General features: G+C 47.1%; 1 protein-coding gene across 1 annotated transcript in view; it reads right to left on the bottom strand.

Annotated features, from left to right (window-relative positions):
* The window catches only part of LOC112226999 (neuropilin-1a), a 70579-nt gene that overhangs the window by 36242 nt on the left and 8378 nt on the right, over nt 1-25959 (bottom strand). The window contains exon 3 of the mRNA XM_024391765.2: nt 11091-11272. Coding sequence (XP_024247533.1) covers nt 11091-11272 — 182 coding nt within the window. The remainder of the gene's footprint in view (nt 1-11090; nt 11273-25959) is intronic.

Raw genomic sequence — 25959 nt, 5'->3', positions numbered from 1 at the left:
CCAACAAACCACTCACCCCCACTCCAACTCACTCCAACAAACCCTCACCCCTAACACCTCACCTCACAAACCCCTCACACCCACCACCTCACCCCAACACACTCTCACCCCAAAAAACCCTGCACCCCTACCACCTCACCCCCACAACAAACCACTCACCCCCACTCCACTCCACCCCAACAAACCGCTCACCCCCACTCCACTCCACCACAACAAACCTCTCACCCCCACTCCACCCCAACAAACCGCTCACCCCCACTCCAACAAACCCTCACACCCACCACAACACACCTCTCACCCCCACAAAAACCCCTGCGCCCGACCACCTCACCCACACTCCACCACAACAAACCACTCACCCCCACTCCACTCCACTCCAACAAACCCTCACCCCCACTCACTCCAACAAACCCCTCACCCTCACTCCAACAAAACCCCCCCCACTCCACCTCACTCCAATAAACCTCTCACCCTCACTCCACACCTCACCCCAACAAACCACTCACCCCCACTCCACCTCACTCCAACAAACCACTCACCCCCACTCCACCTCACTCCAACAAACCACTCACCCCTAACACCTCACCCCTACAAACCCCTCACACCCACCACCTCACCCCAACACACCTCTCACCCCCAAAAAATCCTGCGCCCCTAGCACCTCACCCCCACTCCACCACAACAAACCACTCACCCCCACTCCACTCCACCACAACAAACCACTCACCCCCACTCCACTCCACCCCAACAAACCGCTCACCCCCACTCCACTCCACCACAACAAACCACTCACCCCCACTCCACCCCAACAAACCGCTCACCCCACTCCACCCCAACAAACCGCTCACCCCCACTGCACTCCACCCCAACAAACCGCTCACCACCACTCCACTCCACCCCAACAAACCCCTCACCCCCACTCCACTCCACCCCAACAAACCACTCACCCCCACTCCACTCCACCCCAACAAACCACTCACCCCCACTCCACTCCACCCCAACAAACCGCTCACCCCCACTCCACTCCAACAAACCGCTCACCGCCACTCCACTCCACCCCAACAAACTGCTCACTGCTCCACCCCCACTCCACCCCAACAAACCGCTCACCCCCACTCCACCCCAACAAACTGCTCACCCCCACTCCAGCCCAACAAACTGCTCACCCCCACTCCACTCCACCCCAACAAACCGCTCCCCCACCCTCCACTCCACCCCAACAAACCGCTCACCACCACCCACTCCACCCCAACAAACCGCTCACCCCCACCCAAACTCCACCCCAACAAACCACTCACCCCCACTCCACTCCACCCCAACAAACCGCTCACCCCCACTCCACCCCAAAAACTGCTCACCCCCCCACTCCAGCCCAACAAACTGCTCACCCCCACTCCAACCCAACAAACCGCTCACCTCCACTCCACCCCAACAAACTGCTCACCCCACTTCACCCCAACAAACTACTCAACGCCACTCCAACAAACTGCTCACCTCCACTCCACCCCAACAAACTGCTCACCTCCACTCCACCCCAACAAACTGCTCACCCCCACTCCACCCAACCAACAAACCGCTCACCGCCACTCCACCCCAACAAACCGCCCAGCCCCACTCCACCCCAACAAACTGCTCACCCCCACTCCACCCCAACAAACCACTCACCCCCACTCCACCTCACCCAACAAACCCTCACCCCTAACACCTCACCCCTACAAACCTCTCACACCCACCACCTCACCCCAACACACCTCTCACCCCAAAAAACCCTGCACCCCTACCACCTCACCCCCACAACAAACCACTCACCCCCACCCCACTCCACCCCCACAAACCGCTCACGCCCACCCACTCCACCACAACAAACCACTCACCCCCACTCCACCCCAACAAACCGCTCACCCCCACTCCACCCCTACAAACCCCTCACACCCACCACCTCACCCCAACACACCTCTCACCCCAAAAAACCCTGCACCCCGACCACCTCACCCACACTCCACCACAACAAACCACTCACCCCAACTCACTCCAACAAACCCTCACCCTCACTCCAACAAACCCCTCACCCCCACTCTACCTCTCCCCAACAAACACCTCAACCCCCACTCCACCTCACTCCAATAAACCTCTCACCCCCACTCCACCTCACCCCAACAAACCACTCACACCCCCACTCCACCTCACTCCAACAAACCCCTCACCCCTAACACCTCACCCCTACAAACCCCTCACACCCACCACCTCACCCCAACACACCTCTCACCCCCAAAATCCTGCGCCCCCTAGCACCTCACCCCCACTCCACCACAACAAACCACTCACCCCCACTCCACTCCACCCCAACAAACCGCTCACCCCCACTCCACTCCACCACAACAAACCACACACCCCCACTCCACCCCAACAAACCGCTCACCCCCACTCCACCCCAACAAACCGCTCACCACAACTCCACCCCAACAAACCGCTCACCACCACTCCACTCCCACCCCAACAAACCGCTCACCCCCCCCACTCCACCCCAACAACAAACCACTCACCCCCACTCCACTCCACCCCAACAAACCACTCACCCCCACTCCACTCCACCCCAACAAACCGCTCACCCCCACTCCACTCCAACAAACCGCCACCGCCACTCCACCCCAACCACTCCACCCCAACAAACTGCTCACCTCCACTCCACCCCAACAAACCGCTCACCCCCACTCCACCCCAACAAACTGCTCACCCCCACTCCAGCCCAACAAACTGCTCACCCCCACTCCACTCCACCCCAACAAACCGCTCACCACCACTCCACTCCACCCCAACAAACCGCTCACCCCCACTCCACTCCACCCCAACAAACCACTCACCCCCACTCCACTCCACCCCAACAAACCACTCACCCCACTCCACTCCACCCCAACAAACCGCTCACCCCCACTCCACCCCACCCCAACAAACCGCTCACCGCCACTCCACTCCACCCCAACAAACTGCTCACCTCCACTCCACCCCAACAAACTGCTCACCCCCACTCCACTCCAACAAACTGCTCACCCCCACTCCACCCCAACAAACTGCTCACCCCCACTTCACCCCAACAAACTGCTCACCTCCACTCCACCCCAACAAACTGCTCACTGCCACTCCACCCCAACAAACCGCTCACCCCAACAAACCGCTCAACCCCACTCCACCCCAACAAACTGCTCACCCCCCCCACTCCACCCCAACAAACTGCTCACCTCCACTCCAACCCAACAAACCGCTCACCTCCACTCCACCCCAACAAACTGCTCACTCCCACTTCACCCCAACAAACTACTCAACGCCACTCCACCCCAACAAACTGCTCACCTCCACTCCTCCCCAACAAACTGCTCACACCCCACAACCCCAACAAACTGCTCACCTCCACTCCAACAAACTGCTCACCTCCACTCCACCCCAACAAACTGCTCACCTCCACTCCACCCCAACAAACTGCTCACCCCCACTCCACCCCAACAAACCGCTCACTGCCACTCCACCCCAACAAACCGCTCAGCCCCACTCCACCCCAACAAACCGCTCACCCCCACTCCACCCCAACAAACTGCTCACCCCCACTCCACCCCCAAACCGCTCACCCCCACCCCACTCCACCCCAACAAACTGCTCACCCCCACTCCACCCCAACAAACTGCTCACCCCCCCCACTCCACCCCAACAAACTGCTCACCCCAACAAACCCCACTCCACCCCAACAAACTGCTCACCCTCACTCCACCCCAAACACACCGCTCACCTCCACTCCACCCCCCAACAAACCGCTCACCCCCACTCCACCCCAACAAACTGCTCACCTCCACTCCAACAAACTGCTCACCTCCACTCCACCCCAACAAACTGCTCACCTCCACCCCAACAAACTGCTCACCTCCACTTCACCCCAACAAACTGCTCACCTCCACTCCACCCCAACAAACTGCTCACTGCCACTCCACCCCAACAAACCGCTCACCCCAACTAACCGCTCACCCCCACTCCACCCCAACAAACCGCCGCTCACACCAACTAACTGCTCATCCCCACACAACCCCAACAAACTGCTCACCTCCACTCCAACAAACTGCTCACCTCCACTCCACCCCAACAAACTGCTCACCTCCACTCCACCCCAACAAACTGCTCACCCCCACTCCACCCCAACAAACCGCTCACCGCCACTCCACCCCAACAAATGGCTCAGCCCCACTCCACCCCAACAAACCGCTCACCCCCACTCCACCCCAACAAACTGCTCACCCCCACTCCACCCCAACAAACTGCTCACCCTCACTCCACCCAAACACACCGCTCACCTCCACTCCACCCCCACCCCCCAACAAACCGCTCACCCCCACTCCACCTCAACAAACTGCTCACCTCCACTCCAACAAACTGCTCACCTCCACCCCAACACACTGCTCACCTCCACTTCACCCCAACAAACTGCTCACCTCCACTCCACCCCAACAAACTGCTCACTGCCACTCCACCCCAACAAACCGCTCACCCCAACTAACCGCTCACCCCCACTCCACCCCAACAAACCGCTCACCCCAACTAACTGCTCATCCCCACTCCACCCCTACAAACTGCTCACCCCCACTCCACCCCAACAAACGGCTCACCCCCACTCCACCCCAACAAACCGCACACCTCCACTCCACCCCAACAAACTGCTCACCCCCACTCCACCCCAACAAACTGCTCACCCCCCACCCCAACAAACTGCTCACCCCCACTCCACCCAACAAACTGCTCAGCTCCACTCCACCCCAACAAACTGCTCACCCCCACTCCACCCCAACAAACTGCTCACCCCACATCACCCCAACAAACTGCTCACCCCCACTCCACCCCAACAAACTGCTCACCCCCACTCCACCCCAGCAAACCACTCACCTCCACTCCACCCCAACAAACTGCTCACCTCCACTCCACCCCAACAAACCGCTCACCTCCACTCCACCCCAACAAACTGCTCACCCCACTCCACCCCCACTCCACCCCAACAAACTGCTCACCCCCACTCCACCCCAACGAACTGCTCAACCTCACTCCACCCCAACAAACTGCTCACCCCCACTCCACCCCAACAAACTGCTCACCTCCACTCCACCCCAACAAACTGCTCACCTCCACTCCACCCCAACAAACTGCTCACCTCCACTCCACCCCAACAAACTGCTCACCCCCACTCCACCCCAACAAACCGCTCACCGCCACTCCACCCCAACAAACCGCTCAGCCCCACTCCACCCCAACAAACTCTCACCCCCACTCCACCCCAACAAACTGCTCACCCCACTCCACCCCACAAACCGCTCACCCCACTCCACCCCAACAAACTGCTCACCCCCACTCCACCCCAACAAACTGCTCACCCCCACTCCACCCCAACAAACTGCTCACCCCACTCCACCCCAACAAACTGCTCACCCCCACTCCACCCAAACACACTGCTCACCTCCACTCCACAACAAACCGCTCACCCCCACTCCACCCCAACAAACTGCTCACCTCCACTCCAACAAACTGCTCACCTCCACTCCACCCCAACAAACTGCTCACCTCCACCCCAACAAACTGCTCAACTCCACTTCACCCCAACAAACTGCTCACCTCCACTCCACCCCAACAAACTGCTCACTGCCACTCCACCCCAACAAACCGCTCACCCCCAACTAACCGCTCACCCCCACTCCACCCCAACAAACCGCCACCCCAACAAACTGCTCACCCCCACTCCACCCCAACAAACTGCTCACCCCCACTCCACCCCAACAAACGGCTCACCCCACTCCACCCCAACAAACTGCTCACCCCCACTCCACCCAACAAACTGCTCAGCTCCACTCCACCCCAACAAACTGCTCACCCCACTCCACCCCAACAAACTGCTCACCCCCACATCACCCCAACAAACTGCTCACCCCACTCCACCCCAACAAACTGCTCACCCCCACTCCACCCCAGCAAACCACTCACCTCCACTCCACCCCAACAAACTGCTCACCTCCACTCCACCCCAACAAACCGCTCACCTCCACTCCACCCCAACAAACTGCTCACCCCCACTCCACCCCAACAAACTGCTCACCCCCACTCCACCCCAACGAACTGCTCAACCTCACTCCACCCCAACAAACCGCTCACCCCCACTCCACCCCAACAAACTGCTCACCCCCTCCACCCCAACAAACCACTCCCACCCCAACAAACTGCTCACCTCCACTCCACCCCAACAAACTGCTCACCCCCACTCGCCCAAACAACTGCTCACCCCCACTCCACCCCAACAAACTGCTCACCTCCACTCCACCCCAACAAACTGCTCACCTCCACTCCACCCCGACAAACTGCTCACCTCCACTCCAACAAACCGCTCACCTCCACTCCACCCCAACAAACTGCTCACCTCCACCCAACAAACTGCTCACCTCCACTCCACCCCAACAAACTGCTCACCTCCACTCCAACAAACCGCTCACCTCCACTCCACCCCAACAAACTGCTCACCTCCACTCCAACAAACTGCTCACCTCCACTCCACCCCAACAAACTGCTCACCTCCACTCCACGCCAACAAACTGCTCACCTCCACTCCACCCCAACAAACTGCTCACCTCCACTCCACCCCAACAAACCGCTCACTACCACTCCACTCCAACAAACTGCTCACCCCCACTCCACCCCAACAAACTGCTCACCCCACTCCACCCCAACAAACTGCTCACCCCCACTCCACCCCAACAAACTGCTCACCTCCACTTCACCCCAACAAACTGCTCACCTCCACTCCACCCCAACAAACTGCTCACTGCCACTCCACCCCAACAAACCGCTCACCCCAACTAACCGCTCACCCCCACTCCACCCCAATAAACCGCTCACCCCAACTAACTGCTCATCCCCACTCCACCCCTGCAAACTGCTCACCCCCACTCCACCCAAACAAACGGCTCACCCCCACTCCACCCCAACAAACTGCTCACCCCCACTCCACCCCAGCAAATGACTCACCTCCACTCCACGCCAACAAACCACTCACTGCCACTCCACCCCAACAAACTGCTCACCTCCACTCCACCCCAACAAACTGCTCACCCCCACTCCACCCCAACAAACTGCTCACCTCCACTCCAACAAACTGCTCACCTCCACTCCACCCCAACAAACATCTCACCCCCACTCCACCCCAACAAACTGCTCACCTCCACTCCACCCCAACTAACCGCTCACCCCCACTCCACCCCAACAAACCGCTCACCCCCACTCCACCCCAACAAACTGCTCACCTCCACTCCACCCCAACTAACCGCTCACCCCCACTCCACCCCAACAAACCGCTCACCCCCACTCCACCCCAACAAACCACTGTGAGGAGATAAAGTCACTCTTGCTTGGCATTGTACACATTATGGCATTTTACACATTCAAGTTCTACAACTAATGTACAAGACGTTCGACACAACAGAGTTTGTCTACACAAAGATGCCTATGATGACAGACACAGTTCACAGTCCAAAAGTCAGGGAGTCAGTCGACTGTCATAAAATAACATGTGCAAGCCCAGGTTACTGTTGTAATGTTGACTGATGTAGAGAAGATGAGATGACAGACGCACACAGTGTTGATGTGGGTCACTGACCCACAGGAGAGAGATGTGTCTCTCGTGTTGCCGGGCCAGATGTGACCTCTGATACATGAGAGCATGCAACATAACAGAGAAGAGTAAGGGTTCCTCTCACTTGATGTTCACACAGGTGGCGTCATTATATGGGTGACATGATGAATGGCAGAGGAGAGGCGGGCAGGTTTTGATCTGGCTCAGCTGGTGTGAGAGAGAGTGTCTGTGAGAGAGAAAGAGAGAGAGAGAGAGAGAGAGTGTGTCAGAGAGAAAGAGAGAAAGAGTGTGTGATCTTGCCTGTACATTGTGTCTATCAACTAACCTCCTGCCAAACTCCACCCACTTGGACGGAGAACTTTCCCTGTCTAAGCCACAGTTTGATGTGGTCCTGGAAAAATGTCTGTCTTTCAAAACCACCAGACATGTGTTTTTGGTTTGAGGAATGTCAGTGAAACAATAGTGAGAGGAGAGGCCTAGACAGATATAGACTCATGGTTCTGTGGAACACCCAGTGTGTATCATTTATAAGACCACTGGTGCGTATTATGTGGTCAATGAGGGGAGGAGCTCTGGATATGGCGGCCGGATGTGTTCCAATCGGTCTGCATTCCAAATGGCACCCTATTCCCTATTGAGTGCACTTCTTTTGACAGGGGGCCTATAGGGCTCAGATCAAAAGTAGTGCGCAATGGAGAGAATAGGGTGCCATTTGGGATACAACCACATTCATCAGTCACCCTGACGATACACTATCTTTAACACAAATGGTGCTTGTCTTCATCATGAGAGCAGTTTATGACAATTTCCAGTGTCACTTTTCTCTCATCGTAAAGATAGACCTATAGCCAGAGTCGTAGCTTGGCTTGTCACAGTATATTACACTTCCTAAATGGGAACAGAGCCATAGAGGTACCATATAGGGAGCAGAGCCATAGATGTTACATAGAGGGAACAGAGCCACAGAGGGAGCAGAGCCATAGAGGTTCCATAGAGGGAACAGAGCCATAGAGATTCCATAGAGGGAACAGAGCCATAGAGGGAACAGAGCCATAGAGGTTCCATAGAGGGAGCAGAGCCATAGATGTTCCATAGAGGGAACAGAGCCATAGAGGGAGCCAGAGCCATAGAGGGAGCAGAGCCATAGAGGGAGCAGAGCCATAGAGGGAGCAGAGCCATAGAGAGAACAGAGCCATAGAGAGAACAGAGCCATAGAGGGAGCAGAGCCATAGAGGGAGCAGAGCCATAGAGGGAACAGAGCCGTAGAGGGAGCAGAGCCATAGAGGGAACAGAGCCGTAGAGGGAATAGAGCCGTAGATGGAACAGAGCCGTAGAGGGAACAGAGCCATAAAGGTTCCATAGAGGGAACAGAGCCATAGAGGGAACAGAGCTGTAGAGGGAATAGAGCCGTAGATGGAACAGAGCCGTAGAGGGAACAGAGCAATAGAGGTTCCATAGAGGGAGCAGAGCCGTAGAGGGTGCAGAGCCATAGAGGGAACAGAGCCATAGAGGGAACAGAGCCGTAGAGGGAACAGTACGTAAAGAGGGAACAGAGCCATAGAGGGAAGAGAGCCGTAGATGGAACAGAGCCGTAGAGGGAACAGAGCCGTAGATGGAGCAGAGCCGTAGAGGGAACAGAGCCGTAGAGGGAGCAGCGCGTAAAGAGGGAACAGAGCCATAGAGGGAAGAGAGCCGTAGATGTAGCAGAGCCGTAGAGGGAACAGAGCCGTAGATGGAGCAGAGCCGTAGAGGGAGCAGCGTGTAAAGAGGAACAGAGCCATAGAGGGAACAGAGCCGGAGAGGGAGCAGCGCGTAAAGAGGGAGCAGAGCCAGAGGGAGCAGCGCGTAAAGAGGGAACAGAGCCGTAGAGGGAGCAGAGCCGTAGAGGGAGCAGAGCCGTAGAGGGAGCAGAGCCGTACAGGGAGCAGAGCCGTAGAGGGAGCAGAGCCGTAGAGGGAGCAGAGCCGTAGAGGGAGCAGAGCCGTAGAGGGAGCAGAGCCGTAGAGGGAGAAGAGCTGTAGAGGGAGGAGAGGCAAATGCAGGCGCAATTTTTAAGTCATACATATGGCAGGTAGCCTCGAGGTTAGAGTGTTGGGCCAGTAACCGAAAGGTCAATGGTTCAAATACAGGAGCCAACAAGGTGAAAAATCTGTTGCTGTGCCCTTGAGCATGTCACTTAACCCTAATTCCTCCAGGGGTGCTGGACAATGGTGATCCTGGCTGTGACCCCACTCCTCGTGGGTGTCTCAGGGGGACTTACACACGTGTGATTATTTCTTAAATGCATCCCAAATCGTTCCCTATTCCCTATATAGTGCACTACTTTTGACTACTACTTTTTTAAAACAGTGCATTATATAGGGAATAGGGTGCCATTCGTCTCTCTAACACCCTTCCCCAACACCCCTGTCCTAGATTCAGATTCAGCCTATCTTTGCCAGAGCATTCATCTAATGTGCAGGTCACCCCTGAGCCTCCAAGGATAAACTGTCCATTAACTAAATGAGCCTGGGGTTACCGCACCTGTCCCTCCCTCCCTCCATCCGTCCGTCTGTCCGCTCCAGTGGAAAATTCCCAGCTTCTCCCACTAGCACTTCTAGAGCCAAACGGGAGCAGGAACAACTCAGCAGGAAGACTTAGCAACAACAGGAAACCTGCTCCTACTGCATCCATCCCCATTCTCTAACAACCACAAGCACCAGGCGTGGACGGGAGAGATACAGGCAGAGACTCAGACAGCCAGGTAATGGGTTCCAAGCAGTGATGACTGATAGAGGAAGAAATCAGAGGATGGGCTCATTGTCATGACTGGAATGGAATGGAAAGGTATCAAACACATGGTTCCCGTGTGTTGGATGTGTTTGACACGTTTCCATTCCATTCCAGCCATTACAATGAACCTGGCCACCATTGGTTCCAAGAGGAGTAGAGAGGAGTCTTTTCAGGAGAGTCAGTGTGTGTTGTACCTTCCTTATCAGATCTGTTATGATTGGCTCTCAGTCAGCTGGATAGAGAGAGACTGGCCAGGCTAATAGGGATTGGATAAAGGACATGGGAATGGGGTTCCTTCCTTTAAAGGCTGATATGAATGTTTACAGTACTCTCCCTGTCCTGCATCCTGCCCCCCGAGGGCCATTCAGCGTCCCTGGGTTCATTTGGCTTCAACAAGGGTGACCCACAGTACTGACGCTAGTTGTATAGGAAAGGATGAAGTATCTTTAACTTTAGCTTGTAAGACCTTGAACAAAAGATTTAGCCTCTTAGCTGCGAATTCTAATTGGCCCTTAGTCTCCCATTGCCGTCAATGCATGACTAAGTGAAAATTCCTCTTAGGTGGAAGTTAGGATCACCCTTGTCTGTATTTGAACAGAGTGAAACAAGTAATAACACATAATAGTAAGAAATACTTTAGAAACGGTTCAACACCGTATCCAAAGAGGCTGACCTGTCTTGAAGACCTCGTAGCGCACTGAGAATCCAGCACCGGGAGACTCGTAGTCGGACACAAACTTGATTAGGAGCTCGTTGCCGCTGGAGATGATGGGGGAGGGGGCTATCTTCCCACAGAACTTCCCCAGGGTCGGAGCCTCCTCATCCCCACCGTTAAACACCTCCACATAGTCATACCTGAGGACACAGAGAGGGGAGTAAGACTTACTTATTGTACAACACTGCTGCAGTAGCTAAACAATAGCTAAACAATAGGTAAAAGGTAGCTAAACAATAGCTAAACAATAGCTAAAAGGTAGCTAAACAATAGCTAAACAATAGCTAAACAATAGCTAAACAATAGTTAAACAATAGGTAAAAGGTAGCTAAACAATAGTTAAACAATAGGTAAAAGGTAGCTAAACAATAGCTAAACAATAGCTAAACAATAGCTAAACAATAGTTAAACAATAGGTAAAAGGTAGCTAAACAATAGTTAAACAATAGGTAAAAGGTAGCTAAACAATAGTTAAACAATAGGTAAAAGGTAGCTAAACAATAGCTAAACAATAGCTAAACAATAGCTAAACAATAGCTAAACAATAGCTAAACAATAGCTAAACAATAGTTAAACAATAGGTAAAAGGTAGCTAAACAATAGTTAAACAATAGGTAAAAGGTAGCTAAACAATAGCTAAACAATAGGTAAAAGGTAGCTAAACAATAGCTAAACAATAGGTAAAAGGTAGCTAAACAATAGCTAAAAGGTAGCTAAACAATAGCTAAACAATAGGTAAACAATAGGTAAAAGGTAGCTAAACAATAGCTAAACAATAGCTAAACAATAGCTAAACAATAGTTAAACAATAGGTAAAAGGTAGCTAAACAATAGCTAAACAATAGTTAAACAATAGGTAAAAGGTAGCTAAACAATAGCTAAACAATAGTTAAACAATAGGTAAAAGGTAGCTAAACAATAGTTAAACAATAGGTAAAAGGTAGCTAAACAATAGCTAAACAATAGCTAAACAATAGCTAAACAATAGCTAAACAATAGCTAAACAATAGTTAAACAATAGGTAAAAGGTAGCTAAACAATAGCTAAACAATAGGTAAAAGGTAGCTAAACAATAGTTAAACAATAGCTAAAAGGTAGCTAAACAATAGCTAAACAATAGGTAAAAGGTAGCTAAACAATAGGTAAAAGGTAGCTAAACAATAGCTAAAAGGTAGCTAAACAATAGGTAAAAGGTAGTTAAACAATAGGTAAAAGGTAGCTAAACAATAGTTAAACAATAGGTAAAAGGTAGCTAAACAATAGCTAAACAATAGCTAAACAATAGCTAAACAATAGCTAAACAATAGCTAAACAATAGCTAAACAATAGGTAAAAGGTAGCTAAACAATAGCTAAACAATAGGTAAAAGGTAGCTAAACAATAGCTAAACAATAGCTAAAAGGTAGCTAAACAATAGCTAAACAATAGCTAAAAGGTAGCTAAACAATAGCTAAACAATAGTTAAACAATAGGTAAAAGGTAGCTAAACAATAGGTAAAAGGTAGCTAAACAATAGCTAAAAGGTAGCTAAACAATAGCTAAACAATAGGTAAAAGGTAGCTAAACAATAGCTAAAAGGTAGCTAAACAATAGCTAAACAATAGGTAAAAGGTAGCTAAACAATAGGTAAAAGGTAGCTAAACAATAGCTAAACAATAGGTAAAAGGTAGCTAAACAATAGCTAAACAATAGCTAAAAGGTAGCTAAACAATAGCTAAACAATAGCTAAAAGGTAGCTAAACAATAGCTAAACAATAGTTAAACAATAGGTAAAAGGTAGCTAAACAATAGTTAAACAATAGGTAAACAATAGATAAACAATAGGTAAAAGGTAGCTAAACAATAGCTAAACAATAGGTAAACAATAGGTAAACAGTAACTAAACAATAACTAAACAATAGGTAAACAATAGATAAACAATAGGTAAAAGGTAGCTAAACAATAGGTAAAAGGTAGCTAAACAATAGGTAAACAATAGATAAACAGCAGCTAAACAATAGGTAAACAGTAGCTAAACAATAGGTCAAAGGTAGCTAAACAATAGGTAAACAGTAGCTAAACAATAGTGAAATAGATCATTATTTAGGTTTGGAGGTTTGACCATAGCACTGGGCCTCAACCTACTGCAATTAAGGAAAATACATGTTCATAGAGTGGTATGGTGAGCATGGCTGCATCATGCTCATAACATGATGCAGCCACCACCATGCTTGAAAATATGAAGTGGTACTCAGGGATGTGTTGTGTTGGATTTGCCCCAAACATAACACTTCGTATTCAGGACATAAAGATACATTCTTTGCAGTTTTACTTTAGTGCCATATTGCAAACATGATGCATGTTTTGGAATATTTGTATTCTGTATAGGCTTCCTTCTTTTCACTCTGTCATTTAGGTTAATATTGTGGAGTAATTACAATGTTGTTGATCCATCCTCAGTTTTCATCTATCACAGCCATTAAACTCTGTATCTGTTTTAAAGTCACCATTGGCCTAATAGTGAAATCCCTGAGCGGTTTCCTTCCTCTCTGGCAACTGAGATAGGAAGGGCGCCTGTATCTTTGTGAACTGGGTGTATTGATACACCATCGAAAGTGTAATTAATAACTTCACCATGCTCAAAGGGATATTTAATGTCTCCTTTTTTATTTTATTTTAACCCATCTACCAATAGGTGCTCTTCTTTGCAAGGCATTGGAAAACTTCCCTGGTCTTTGTGGTTCTATCTGTGTTTGAAATTCACTGCTCGATTAAGGGACCTTACAAATACTTTGATGAAGTTATTTTGGCTTGCCATAACAAAGGGGTTGAAAACGTATTAACTAAAGACATTTCAGCTTTTCATTTTTTTATTAATTTGTAAAAAATTCTAAAAGCCAAATTCCACTTTAACGTTTTGGGGTATTGTGTGAAGGCCAGTCAAACAAAATCTCAATTTAATCAATTTTCAGTTCAGGCTGTAACACAACAAAATGTGGAAAAAGTCCAAGGGTATGAATATTTTCTGAAGGCACTGTAGGTAATAGGGTGCCATTTGGGACATATCTAGGCTTTACACACAGCTACTTCATCAGTTTGCCCAGGAGTTTGATTGGCCCAACTGAACTGCGAAAGGAGTAGGGGTGGGAGGAGAGGGAAAAATGGGGTTGGCCCAACTGAACTGCTAAAAGAGTGGGGGTGGGAGGAGAGGGAAAGAAAACCCATTTGTTTCTGTCTACACCAGCAGGGAGGCACAATGTTACATTCTGTTCTAAGACACACCATTTGTAGGGTTGCATCTAATTTTAGGGCTGGGGAGTGACAGAGTGAGATTGCGCTGTGATTGTCTCTCTTGCCTATACCAACGATGTTAGTTAGACTGTTAGCTAGGCTGTGAGAACCAACTCACTCCCTGTACATTTGTAGGTCATATCAAGACTCATCATCACACCCACATTCAGTACGTCACATGTTGAACCCAGAACGAAGGAGAGCTCGGTTTATTGTTTTGAAAGTCTGGAAAAAGTACTCTATGAAAAAAAGTCTGGTTATTAGCTAGCTACAGTGCCTTCAGAAAGTATTTATATCCTTTGACTTACAGCCTGTATTCAAAATGAATTTAAAAAATCATAAATCTCACCCGTCCACACACAATAGCTCATAATGACAAAGTGAAAACATGTTTTTAGAAATGTTTGCAAATGTATTGAAAATGAAATACAGTATCTTATTTCCATAAGTATTCACACTCCTGAGTCAATACATGTTAGAATCACCCTTGGCAGCAATTACAGCCATGAGTCTTTCTGGGTATGTCTCTAAAAGCTTTGCACACCTGGATTGTACAATATTTGCACATTATTCTTTTCAAAATTCTTCAAGCTCGGTCAAATTGGTTGTTGATCAATACTAGGCAACCATTTTCAAGTTCAAGCAGATTTAACTGTAACTCAGCCACTCAGGAACATTCTCTGTCTTCTTGGTAAGCAACTCCAGTGTAGATTTGGCCTTGTGTTTTAGGTTATTGCCCTGCTGAAAGGTTAATTAATCTTCCAGTGTCTGGTGGAAATCAAACTGAACCAGGTTTTCCTCTAGGATTTTGCCTGTGGTTACAGTAGTTCCAATCCATTTATTTTTTTGTCCTGAAAAACTCCATAATGATTACAAGCATACCCATAACATGATGCAGCCACCCCTATGCTTGAAAATATGGAGCGTGGTACTCAGTAATTTGTTGTTTGGATTTGCCCCAAACATAACCCTTTGTATTCAGGACATGTTTTGTAATATTTTTATTGTGTACAGGCGTACTTCTTTTCACTCTATCATTTAGGTTAGTATTGTGGAGTAACTGCAATGTTGTTGATACATCCTCAGTTTTCTCCTATCACAGCCATTCAAATCTAACTGTTTTAAAGTCACCATTAGCCTCATGGTGAATTCCCTGAGTGGATTTCTTCCTCTCTGGCAACTGATAATGGATCATATGTCTGCAAAGCTTGATAATATGTGTGATGTTAACAGAGAGGTCTATGTTCTGGGTGACTTGACTGGTTAGCAACTAGCTTTCCTCTCAAGAGGAAGCTTCTAACTGTGACTAATGACTGTAACATGACCCAGGTTATTACTCAGCCAACTAGAGTGCATTCCAATAGTGTTGGATCTTTGGCATCCACTTGTATTGATCATATTACAGTTTTTAACAATCACTTTGGCACTAATTTCAGAACATTGTGGTCATTTTTCAAAACGCTAGACACAAAATGCAAAACGGTCGTCACTTGTAATACAGGCTGTCCAATGTTCAAATCATTGCATTCTGCATTCATATCGTTAAAGAAACCTTGCACTTGCAGAATCATTGGTTCAAATAACTAATTTATCGTGAAATACCATAGGAACATTCATTTAGATCACCCACACACAAGATAGCGATAGTTTCACTGTGTCGTTGTTAAATATAAAATATTGTAGTACATATTGTAGTACAAACTATGTGATACATGTTTCATTATGCTACTAGACGTAAATACATCAATGTAAAAGGACTGGTAGAGCGAATACTACAGACACAGTGGAATCATTGAACAAAATATGACATTTATTGATGAAATACAATAAAATCACAACATAGGTTTCTTTGAATCAAAGCAAAAATAATTAGCTACAAAAAAAGAAAAAACAGTTAAAGGTCAACTGCAGTGTTCCTCACCTGGCTTACTGTAAAACATCACTGCAGTGTTCCTCACCTGGCTTACTGTAAAACATCACTGCAGTGTTCCTCACCTGGCTTACTGTAAAACATCACTGCAGTGTTCCTCACCTGGCTTACTGTAAAACATCACTGCAGTGTTCCTCACCTGGCTTACTGTAAAAAAACATCACTGCAGTGTTCCTCACCTGGCTTACTGTAAAACATCACTGCAGTGTTCCTCACCTGGCTTACTGTAAAACATCACTGCAGTGTTCCTCACCTGGCTTACTGTAAAACATCACTGCAGTGTTCCTCACCTGGCTTACTGTAAAACATCACTACAGTGTTCCTCACCTGACTTACTGTAAAACATCACTGCAGTGTTCCTCACCTGGCTTACTGTAAAACATCACTGCAGTGTTCCTCACCTGGCTTACTGTAAAACATCACTGCAGTGTTCCTCACCTGGCTTACTGTAAAAAGCAAAACAAAAGATTGATTACTGTACTTCTATATTTCCCTCAACCCTGTCTTGTGGATTTGGCCACAGGATCTCATCCACATCACAATGGATGTTTTCATTAGCCAAACATCTTGGGAAGAATCTTCGGGCGAATCCAGGCCTGACACTGGTCTGCCGTGATGTCATTGCATGCGTCATCCATGGCCTGGAGAAGGGCGCCTTGTTCGTGAGGGCGCCTATCATACACCTTCCACCTCAACCGTAAGGCTCTCCAGAGGGTAGTGAGGTCTGCACAACGCATCACCGGGGGCAAACTACCTGCCCTCCAGGACACCTACACCACCCGATGCTACAGGAAGGCCATAAAGATCATCAAGGACATCAACCACCCGAGCCACTGCCTGTTCACCCCGCTGTCATCCAGAAGGCGAGGTCAGTACAGGTGCATCAAAGCTGGGACCGAGAGACTGAAAAACAGCTTCTATCTCAAGGCCATCAGACTGTTAAACAGCCACCACTAACATTGAGTGGCTACTGCCAACACACTGTCAATGACACTGACTCTACTCCAGCCACTTTAATCATGGGAATTGATGGGAAATGATGTAAATATATCACTAGCCACTTTAAACAATGCTACCTTATATAATGTTACTTACCCTACATTGTTCATCTCATATGCATACGTTGATACTGTACTCTATATCATCGACTGCATCCTTATGTAATACATGTATCACTAGCCACTTTAACTATGCCACTTGGTTTACATACTTATCTCATATGTATATACTGTACTCGATATCATCTACTGTATCTTGCCTATGCTGCTCTGTACCATCACTCATTCATATATCCTTATGTACATATTCTTTATCCCCTTACACTGTGTATAAGACAGTAGTTTTTTTGGAATTGTTAGTTAGATTACTTGCTCGTTATTACTGCATTGTCGGAACTAGAAGCACAAGCATTTCGCTACACTCGCATTAACATCTGCTAACCATGTGTATGTGGCAAATAAAATTTGATTTGATTTGATTTGATTTCCATGTGGAGACAAATTCCTCAATCGGGTTAAGGAAAGGAGAGTTTGGGGGTGAGCACAGGGTGGTAAATTGTGGATGGGCCTGAAACCATGCTTGCACCATTTGAGCACCTGACAGTATCCCACACAATGACATAGGTCATGCCATCAGCTCTACAGACCTGATTTAGCTCATCAAGGAAGATTACATTCGAACAGCGAATCATGTGGCTGCCTGCAACTCAATATATAGAGTATATAGAGTAGAGATCTTTAGATGTTGTTTGACCAAACATTAGAATGGGCAAGATGCATAATCTAAGCAACTTTGACCGTGGTATGATTGTTGATGCCACACATGGTGATTCCAGCATCTCAGAAACAGCTGCCTTCCTGGGATTTTTATGCACTACAGTCTCTAGAGTTTACAGTGACACATTCAGTGAGCGGCAGTTCTGTGGGCAAAACACCTTGTTAATGAAAGAGGTCAGAGGAGAATGTCCAGACTCATTCAAGCTAACAGAAAGGCCACAAATGCTCAAATAACAGCTGTTTAAAACAGTGGTGTGCAGAAGGGCATCTCTTAACGTACAACACCGTGAATAATTCAGGCTGTTGTGGAGGCAAAAGGGGGTCCTACCCAGTACTAGATAGGTGTACCTAATAAAGTGGCCGGTGAGTGTACAGTAATGTTAAATCTGAAAATATGGTCTGGAAAAGTAGTACATGGGACCATAGAGACAGTGATAAAGAATGATGATGAAATATTACATCCATAGAAAATGTAGTCCAATTGGTTCATGTTCCACGTTAATTGGTGTCAATGGTTCTCGTTATCCTGAAACTTTCATGATCTAAACATGGAATATTGTTCGTCAGTTTCCACAAAACTATGCATTAAGAGTAATGCAACAGTTACTTATCATTTTGAGCAGTTGTATCAATTGATAGTTAGATCATTGTAATGAAATGAGTAGACAGTCATGTGTGAATTGCATTTTGAAATGGTAATACTTTGATGTTAAGTTGTGTCATTTTGAACAGGTGATTTTAGTTCAATGAACAAATGATCTAGGCTTTATGTGTATTGTATCCAAGAAAAATTTGCATTTTGATCATTGGTTGTGAGTTTTGAAAAATTACATCAAGGTTCCGAAATTAGTGCCAAAGTGATTGTAAAAAAAGTATATATTGAAAGTCAGTAGTTAACTTGTTCACTGAAAAATAGCATTGTATTTGGTCAAATACAATCCTCTCCATCAGTTTACAAAGAACAGTTTATTAAGAATAGGCAGTAAACTGAAAGGAGGCTTTACTATTTTTAGGCAGTGAAATGACCTTCGCTTCCTTCAATGCCTGTGGTCTTTTAGGCTTTGGTTAAAGCTGCACTATGTCACTTTTTGGGCGACCCGACCAAATTCTCATAGAAATGTGTGGTATGTCTGACTGTTTGATGAGACTACTCTGCCCTACTAAGGCAGGACCCAGCTGAGACAGAGTGTGTCCATCTGTCGACAGTTTCCAGCTTCCAGCCTGTTCGACACTGCAGCCTGGATTAACCCTGAGTGTGGCTAGGTCAGTGGAATAACTAATGCCTTAACTTCTCCCAGTGAGAGGAGAGGAGGGAGGGAGGCTTCTAGCCTAGCAGGCACACTGAGTCATTCCGTGTGTGTATGTGTGTGTGTGTGTGTGTGTGTGTGTGTGTGTGTGTGTGTTCCTTGCAAGTATGTGTGCGTGAGGGTGGCTAAATTAAAGAAAAGCTGGGCCTGTAAACATTCCCATGGTGCCTTTCAGATGATGGAAGATGGATTGAACGCAGTTGTTGGAAGAGAGGGTAACACAACTAGCATACGACTCTATAGAGCTGTTAGACTAGCACGTTGAGTTGTTAAGAAAATCCTTACTGTAGACCAGAGGGCTACTATGGTTTCAAGCCCCAGATGGACTTGCTACTGTGTGTGTGTGTGTGTGTGTGTGTGTGTGTGTGTGTGTGTGTGTGTGTGTGTGTGTGTGTGTGCAAAGCTCTTACCAGACCATCCTCACAAGAGGGCATGAATAACCTAACCAGTGATTCTATTGGACAATGTGAGGGCAGTTAGGCTATGTTCTGTAGCTGTAGTCTAAGTTTCTATTTAACAAGGGTGAGAGGAAAGAGTTTCAGTTGGTTAATAGGGCGGTCTCAGTGAGCAATGAAAGCCCCAAGTGTGTAGCCATCTGCATACTCTCTCCCCACGGCACCGCTTTTACAAGTCTATCTAAGGGGGGCATGATGCACAGGAATAAAATGCCATACGTACATAACATCACTGTAAGCTAGGCGCTAGTGCTTTACTAGAGGGCACTTCAAATGCTTCCCACAGGTCACATAAAGCCTGCTGTGAACAGAATGAATAGATGTTATAATGCAGAGTGTTCATTTAAGCATTGGAAACATATTTATGCCCTAAGCTGTCTGTGTCCAATAAACTGCAGTCAGGTGTGAAGATTGTCGTTATAATTACTGTTTGGAGTGATTGATGTTATTGTTTGATTGCGAGGATCTCTTGCCTGATGTCTCAATTACTCCGTGTTTGCATAGTAGACTATGAGCTAAACAAGGCACATGGGCAGAGGATAATAGACAGACTCCCTTAAGGACACGGCATGGCATAGCGAATGTCAGCCGCACACAGTAGATCACATGCTGGGTGTCGGAGAACAATGTACCATTATTACCTCTTTAACAACAGAATGTTATTTTACAAGGTCTACCAAAGGTGTCCAGAAACAGTGAAAGACACTATTAATGAGCACAACATAACCAAATAGCTGTCTGTTCTGGCATTGAACAAATTAATACAGTAAAATCGAACCTATGGGGCCAACCACATAAAATGTGTCACTATCTATACCCCATGCCTCAGTCAGCGTACCCCGTAGGTTTAACAAACATTTAAAGGGTGTTCCCAAGTCTAAATCCTGAGAAAGGAGACTCATATACCTGGGAGAGGTAAGAGGAAAAGGGCCCTATATATAGGGAATACTTTATATTTGGGACGCATCCTGGAAAGACGGACAGACAGGGAGGAGAGGAACAAGCTGTTACTTTTACTCTGAAAGGAAAGCACTGTTATCTAATGGGACTTACTGGGCTTTCTGATTGCAGCCGGCTGGCCACAAACACCTCTGGTTTCAGCCTTGCAGTGTCTGACACAACCAGAGATGGAAACATGAACATGGTGACTGGAGTCCTCATGATGACTGGTGATCAAGGCTTTCTTTCATCCATATTACTGCACAACAACAACACAGTTATCTAGACATTCATGTTTGTCCTGGCAGATCCTTTTAATGTTTGTCCTGGCAGATCATTTTAATGCTTGTCCTGGCAGATCCTTTTAATGCTTGTCCTGGCAGATCATTTTAATGCTTGTCCTGGCAGATCATTTTAATGCTTGTCCTGGCAGATCATTTTAATGCTTGTCCTGGCAGATCCTTTAATGCTTGTCCTGGCAGATCATTTTAATGCTTGTCCTGGCAGATCATTTTAATGCTTGTCCTGGCAGATCATTTTAATGCTTGTCCTGGCAGATCATTTTAATGCTTGTCCTGGCAGATCATTTTAATGCTTGTCCTGGCAGATCATTTTAATGCTTGTCCTGGCAGATCATTTTAATGCTTGTCCTGGCAGATCATTTTAATGCTTGTCCTGGCGATCATTATGTAGATGCCAATAATATATTTCTACACCATCCACATGGTTAGCCAGCCAGCCACACAGCAGTAACTCTTATTTTTAGACTGCAGCTGTACTCCAGTCCACTGCTTATTCTGTTTAAATACAGGAGGAAGGCCAGATAGATACATAACCATCTGTGGTGATAGATAGTCCTATAGCCCTTCCTAAATACAAGCGGTTGAGTTTTTATTTATTATTTAAAACAAGTTCTCATTTACAACCGCGACCTGGCCAAGATAAAGCAAAGCAGTGCGACACAAACAACAACACAGAGAGTTACACATGGGATAAACAAACGTACAGTCAATAACACAATAGAAAAGTCCATATACAGTGTGTGCAAATGAGGTAAGATTAGGGAGGTAAAGCAATAAATAGGCCATAGTAGCGAAATAATTACAATTTAGCAATTAAACACTGGAGTGATAGATGTGCAGAAGATGAATGTGCAAGTAGAGATACTGTGGTGCAAAGGTGCAAAAAACATAAATAACAGTATGGGGATGAGGTAGTTGGATGGGCTATTTACAGATGGGCTATGTACAGGTGCACTGATCTGTAAGCTGCTCTGACAGCTGATGCTTAAAGTTAGTGAGGGAGATATGAGTCTCCAGCTTCAGTGATTTTTGCAATTCGTTCCAGTCATTGGCAGCAGAGAACTGGAAGGAAAGGGGGCCAAAGTAGGAATTGGCTTTGGGGTGACAGGTGAAATATACCTGCTGGTGCGTATGCTACGGGTGGGTGCTGCTATGGTGACCAGTGAGCTGAGATAAGGCGGGGCTTTACCTAGCAAAGACTTGAAGCCAGTGGGATTGGTGACGAATATGAAGTGATGGCCAGCCAACGAGAGCATAGAGGTCGCAGTGGTGGGTAGTATATGGGGCTTTCGTGACAAAACGAATGGCACTGTGATAGACTGCATCCAATTTGTTGAATAGAGTGTTGGAGGTTATTTTGTAAATGACATCGCCGAAGTCAAGGATCGGTAGGATAGTCAGTTTTACAAGGGTATTTTTGTCAGAATGAGTGATGGATGCTTTGTTGCGAAATAGGAAGCCAATTCTAGATTTAATTTTGGATTGGAGATGTTTAATGTGAGTCTGGAAGGAGAGTTTACAGTCTAACCAGACACCTAGGTATTTGTAGTTGTCCACATATTCTAAGTCAGAGATGTCCAGAGTAGTGATGCAGGACAGGCGGGCAGGTGCGGGCAGCGATCAGTTGAAGAGCATGCATTTAGTTTTACTAGCATTTAAGAGTAATTGGAGGCCACGGAAGGAGAGTTGTATGGCATTGAAGCTCGTCTGGAGGTTAGTTAACACAGTGTCCAAAGAAGGGCCAGAAGTATACAGAATGGTGTCATCTGCGTAGAGGTGGATTAGAGAATCACCAGCACCAAGAGCGACATCATTGATGTATACAGAGAAAAGAATGGCCGGGGGGACCTGATATCCATCCCAAATGGCACCCTATTCACTATACAGTATAGTTCACTACTTATGACCAGGGTCATAAGGCTTATAGCACTACAGATGTCCTTAATTAATGTCTTAATTTGACCCGTTTCTCACAGCAGGAAAATAAAGCTGCATCAACAGGAAATGAATATGTGGATTATAATATATATTTGTGTAGGGTTTTTACATGTTTAGTTAGGATAAACCAAGTCTGACATTTTAAAGTGGAAATTACAAACTTTAGAAGCCTTTTTAAACCTTGAATACACTAAAATAATCTGTGACAAGCGAGTGATCAAATTAAGATAGTATATCTGTATATAAGGAATAGGGTTCCATTTGGGATGCAGGTCTGATCTCCAACTTCTCCACAGCCGTATCGAGAATGAGTCTCAGCAGTCAAGAATCAAAGACGTCTGCTGTCCTCTCCTCTCCTATAAACAATGCTGCTTTATGAGTTCAGACAGACTGGGGGGTCAGCCTGAGGGCCTGTTCTTGTGTTGGGAGCACATACAAGGCATTCCTCCATGCCACTCGTGATAGAGAGTTATTATCCACCAGGGTCCCTGCTGTTGGTGGGCGGCTAACCATAACCCTGGCTCCAGAGGATGGGCTTCCTGTCTGTCTGACTCTGGATGAGTCTCAAATGGCACCCTATTCTGTATAGATTTCACTACTGTTGACCAGAGCCCTAGTCAAAAGTAGTGCACTAAATATGGAATAAGGTGCCATTTGAGACACCCACTGCAATGCTGAAGTGATATAGACCATCGGCTCACCCTCTCATCCTGAGGACACTAACTGGGTGACGGTCGGACTCCCCTTTGACCCCTTAAGGGACCCTGACACCAGCAGTAAGAGGTCTCCCTGCATCCCTATGGTCTTTTCTGTCCACTATGAAATCACCTGAAGCTACAATGACATGATCCAAACAGAGTAAAAAGGCACTATTTTTAACTGATTAGTTCATTGAGTTTGTTGTTCAGTGTCTCATGATTGTTGTTGGCACAGGCACACACACACATCACGTTGCCATGGTAATAGGACAATATTACTATTCACAGTGAACTCTGGAGAAACCCACTATCAAGGGGGACAGACTCTGTACATGCTATAGACAGCAGACCTGTGTTCAAACACTATTTGAAATCTTTCAATTACTTTGAACATTTGCTTAAGCCTGCCTGTAGTGCCAGATGAGCTGGGTTTACAGTTATGCTACTATTCTATTGGAAAGCCAGGCAAATTCAATCAAGCACAGATGAAGTATTTGAAATTATTTCAAATAATCCTTAAACCCAGGTCTGGTACACAGTTCTTGTGACTCGTGAAGTATTTCCTAAGTCTTGAAGACATCTGGAAGGGGGTACTTTCTGTCCACAGAGGGACAGCAGCTGTGAGATTGCAGCGCAGCACCGCTCTGAATCTGAGTTTTATCTTAACTCTCTCCTCATTAATCTGCCCGTTAGGCTGTAATCTGACATGTGTTTTCATTTGGCTGTGCAGAACTTCAGCCTGCTCATGAGTAGGAAGGCAGAGGGCCTCTGGATGCTCTGATTACTGAAGTGCACTTTAGACTGAAGATGACTGAAGAGCACATTTTAGACCCATAGCCTGTGTCTGTCGGTTAACAAAACACGCAAAGCTTTTGTCACAAATGGCACCCTACCATCAAAGGTAGTGCACCCTATATAGTGCATTACCCATCAAAGGTAGTGCACCCGATAGGGAACATGGTGCCATTTGGGATGCATCCACAATGTTTCGTCTGGCGTAAGCCAAGTGGTGAGTGACAACATTTATTTGGGAAAACGCATCCAAACAATCATGACACCTGCTCTTTCTATGACACCGACTGACCAAGTGAATCCAGGTGAAAGCTATGATCCCTTATTGATGTCACTTGTTAAATCCACTTCAGTGTAGCTGAAGGGGAGAAGACAGGTTAAAGAAGAAAGCCTTGAGATAATTGAGACATGGATGCTGTATGTGTGCCATTAACTAGAGGGTGAATGGGCAAGACTTAAGTGCCTTTGAACGGGGTATGGTAGTAGGTGCCAGGCGCACCGGTTTCTGTCAGTGCTGCTTGGTTTTTCACGCTCAACAGTTTCCCGTTGTATCAAGAATGGTCCACCACCCAAAGGACATCCATCCAACTTGACACAACTGTGGGAAGCATTGAGTCAACATGGGCCAGCATCCCTGTGGAACACCATGCCCCTAATTGGGGCTGTTCTGTTATGTTTATGTAAGTGGCTCCAATGATGTGGCTATTCAGTGTAAGCCAGTCATAAGGTTAAAAAATGGGTCAACTGCCGTGCCAATGTACCGGGATTAAAAAATGCTTGGTGTCCATGGTGTGCACTTTGCACCAATACAGAGAGAGATCGAGATATCGAGATCAAGAGAGAGAGACAGAGAGAGAGAGACAGAGAGAGAGACAGAGAGAGAGACAGAGAGAGAGAGAACGAGACAGAGACAGAGAGAGAGACAGTGTGAGAGAGACAGACAGCGAGAGAGAGAGAGAGACAGACAGAGCGAGAGAGAGAGACAGACAGAGTGAGACAGAGAGAGAGAGACAGAGAGAGAGACAGAGACAGAGAGAGAGACAGCGATTCACAAACCTTCCATAACAAAGCCATCACCTACAGAGAGATGAACCTGGAGAAGAGTCCCTAAGCAAGCTGGTCCTGGGGCTCTGTTCACAAACACAAACACACACTACAGAGCCCCAGGACAGCAGCACAATTAGACCCAACCAAATTATGAGAAAACAAAAAGATAACTACTTAACACATTGGAAAGAATTAACAAAAAAACAGAGAAACTAGAATGCTATTTGGCCCTACACAGAGAGTACACAGCGGCAGAATACCTGACCACTGTGACTGACCCAAAATTAAGGAAAGCCTTGACTATGTACAGACTCAGTGAGCATAGCCTTGCTATTGAGAAAGGCCGCCGAGGCAGACAGAGAAGACAGGCTATG

This window comes from Oncorhynchus tshawytscha, linkage group LG28 (genome assembly GCF_018296145.1).
Source record: "Oncorhynchus tshawytscha isolate Ot180627B linkage group LG28, Otsh_v2.0, whole genome shotgun sequence".
Taxonomy (NCBI): domain Eukaryota; kingdom Metazoa; phylum Chordata; class Actinopteri; order Salmoniformes; family Salmonidae; genus Oncorhynchus; species Oncorhynchus tshawytscha.
This window is presented reverse-complemented; position numbering and strand designations above follow the sequence as displayed.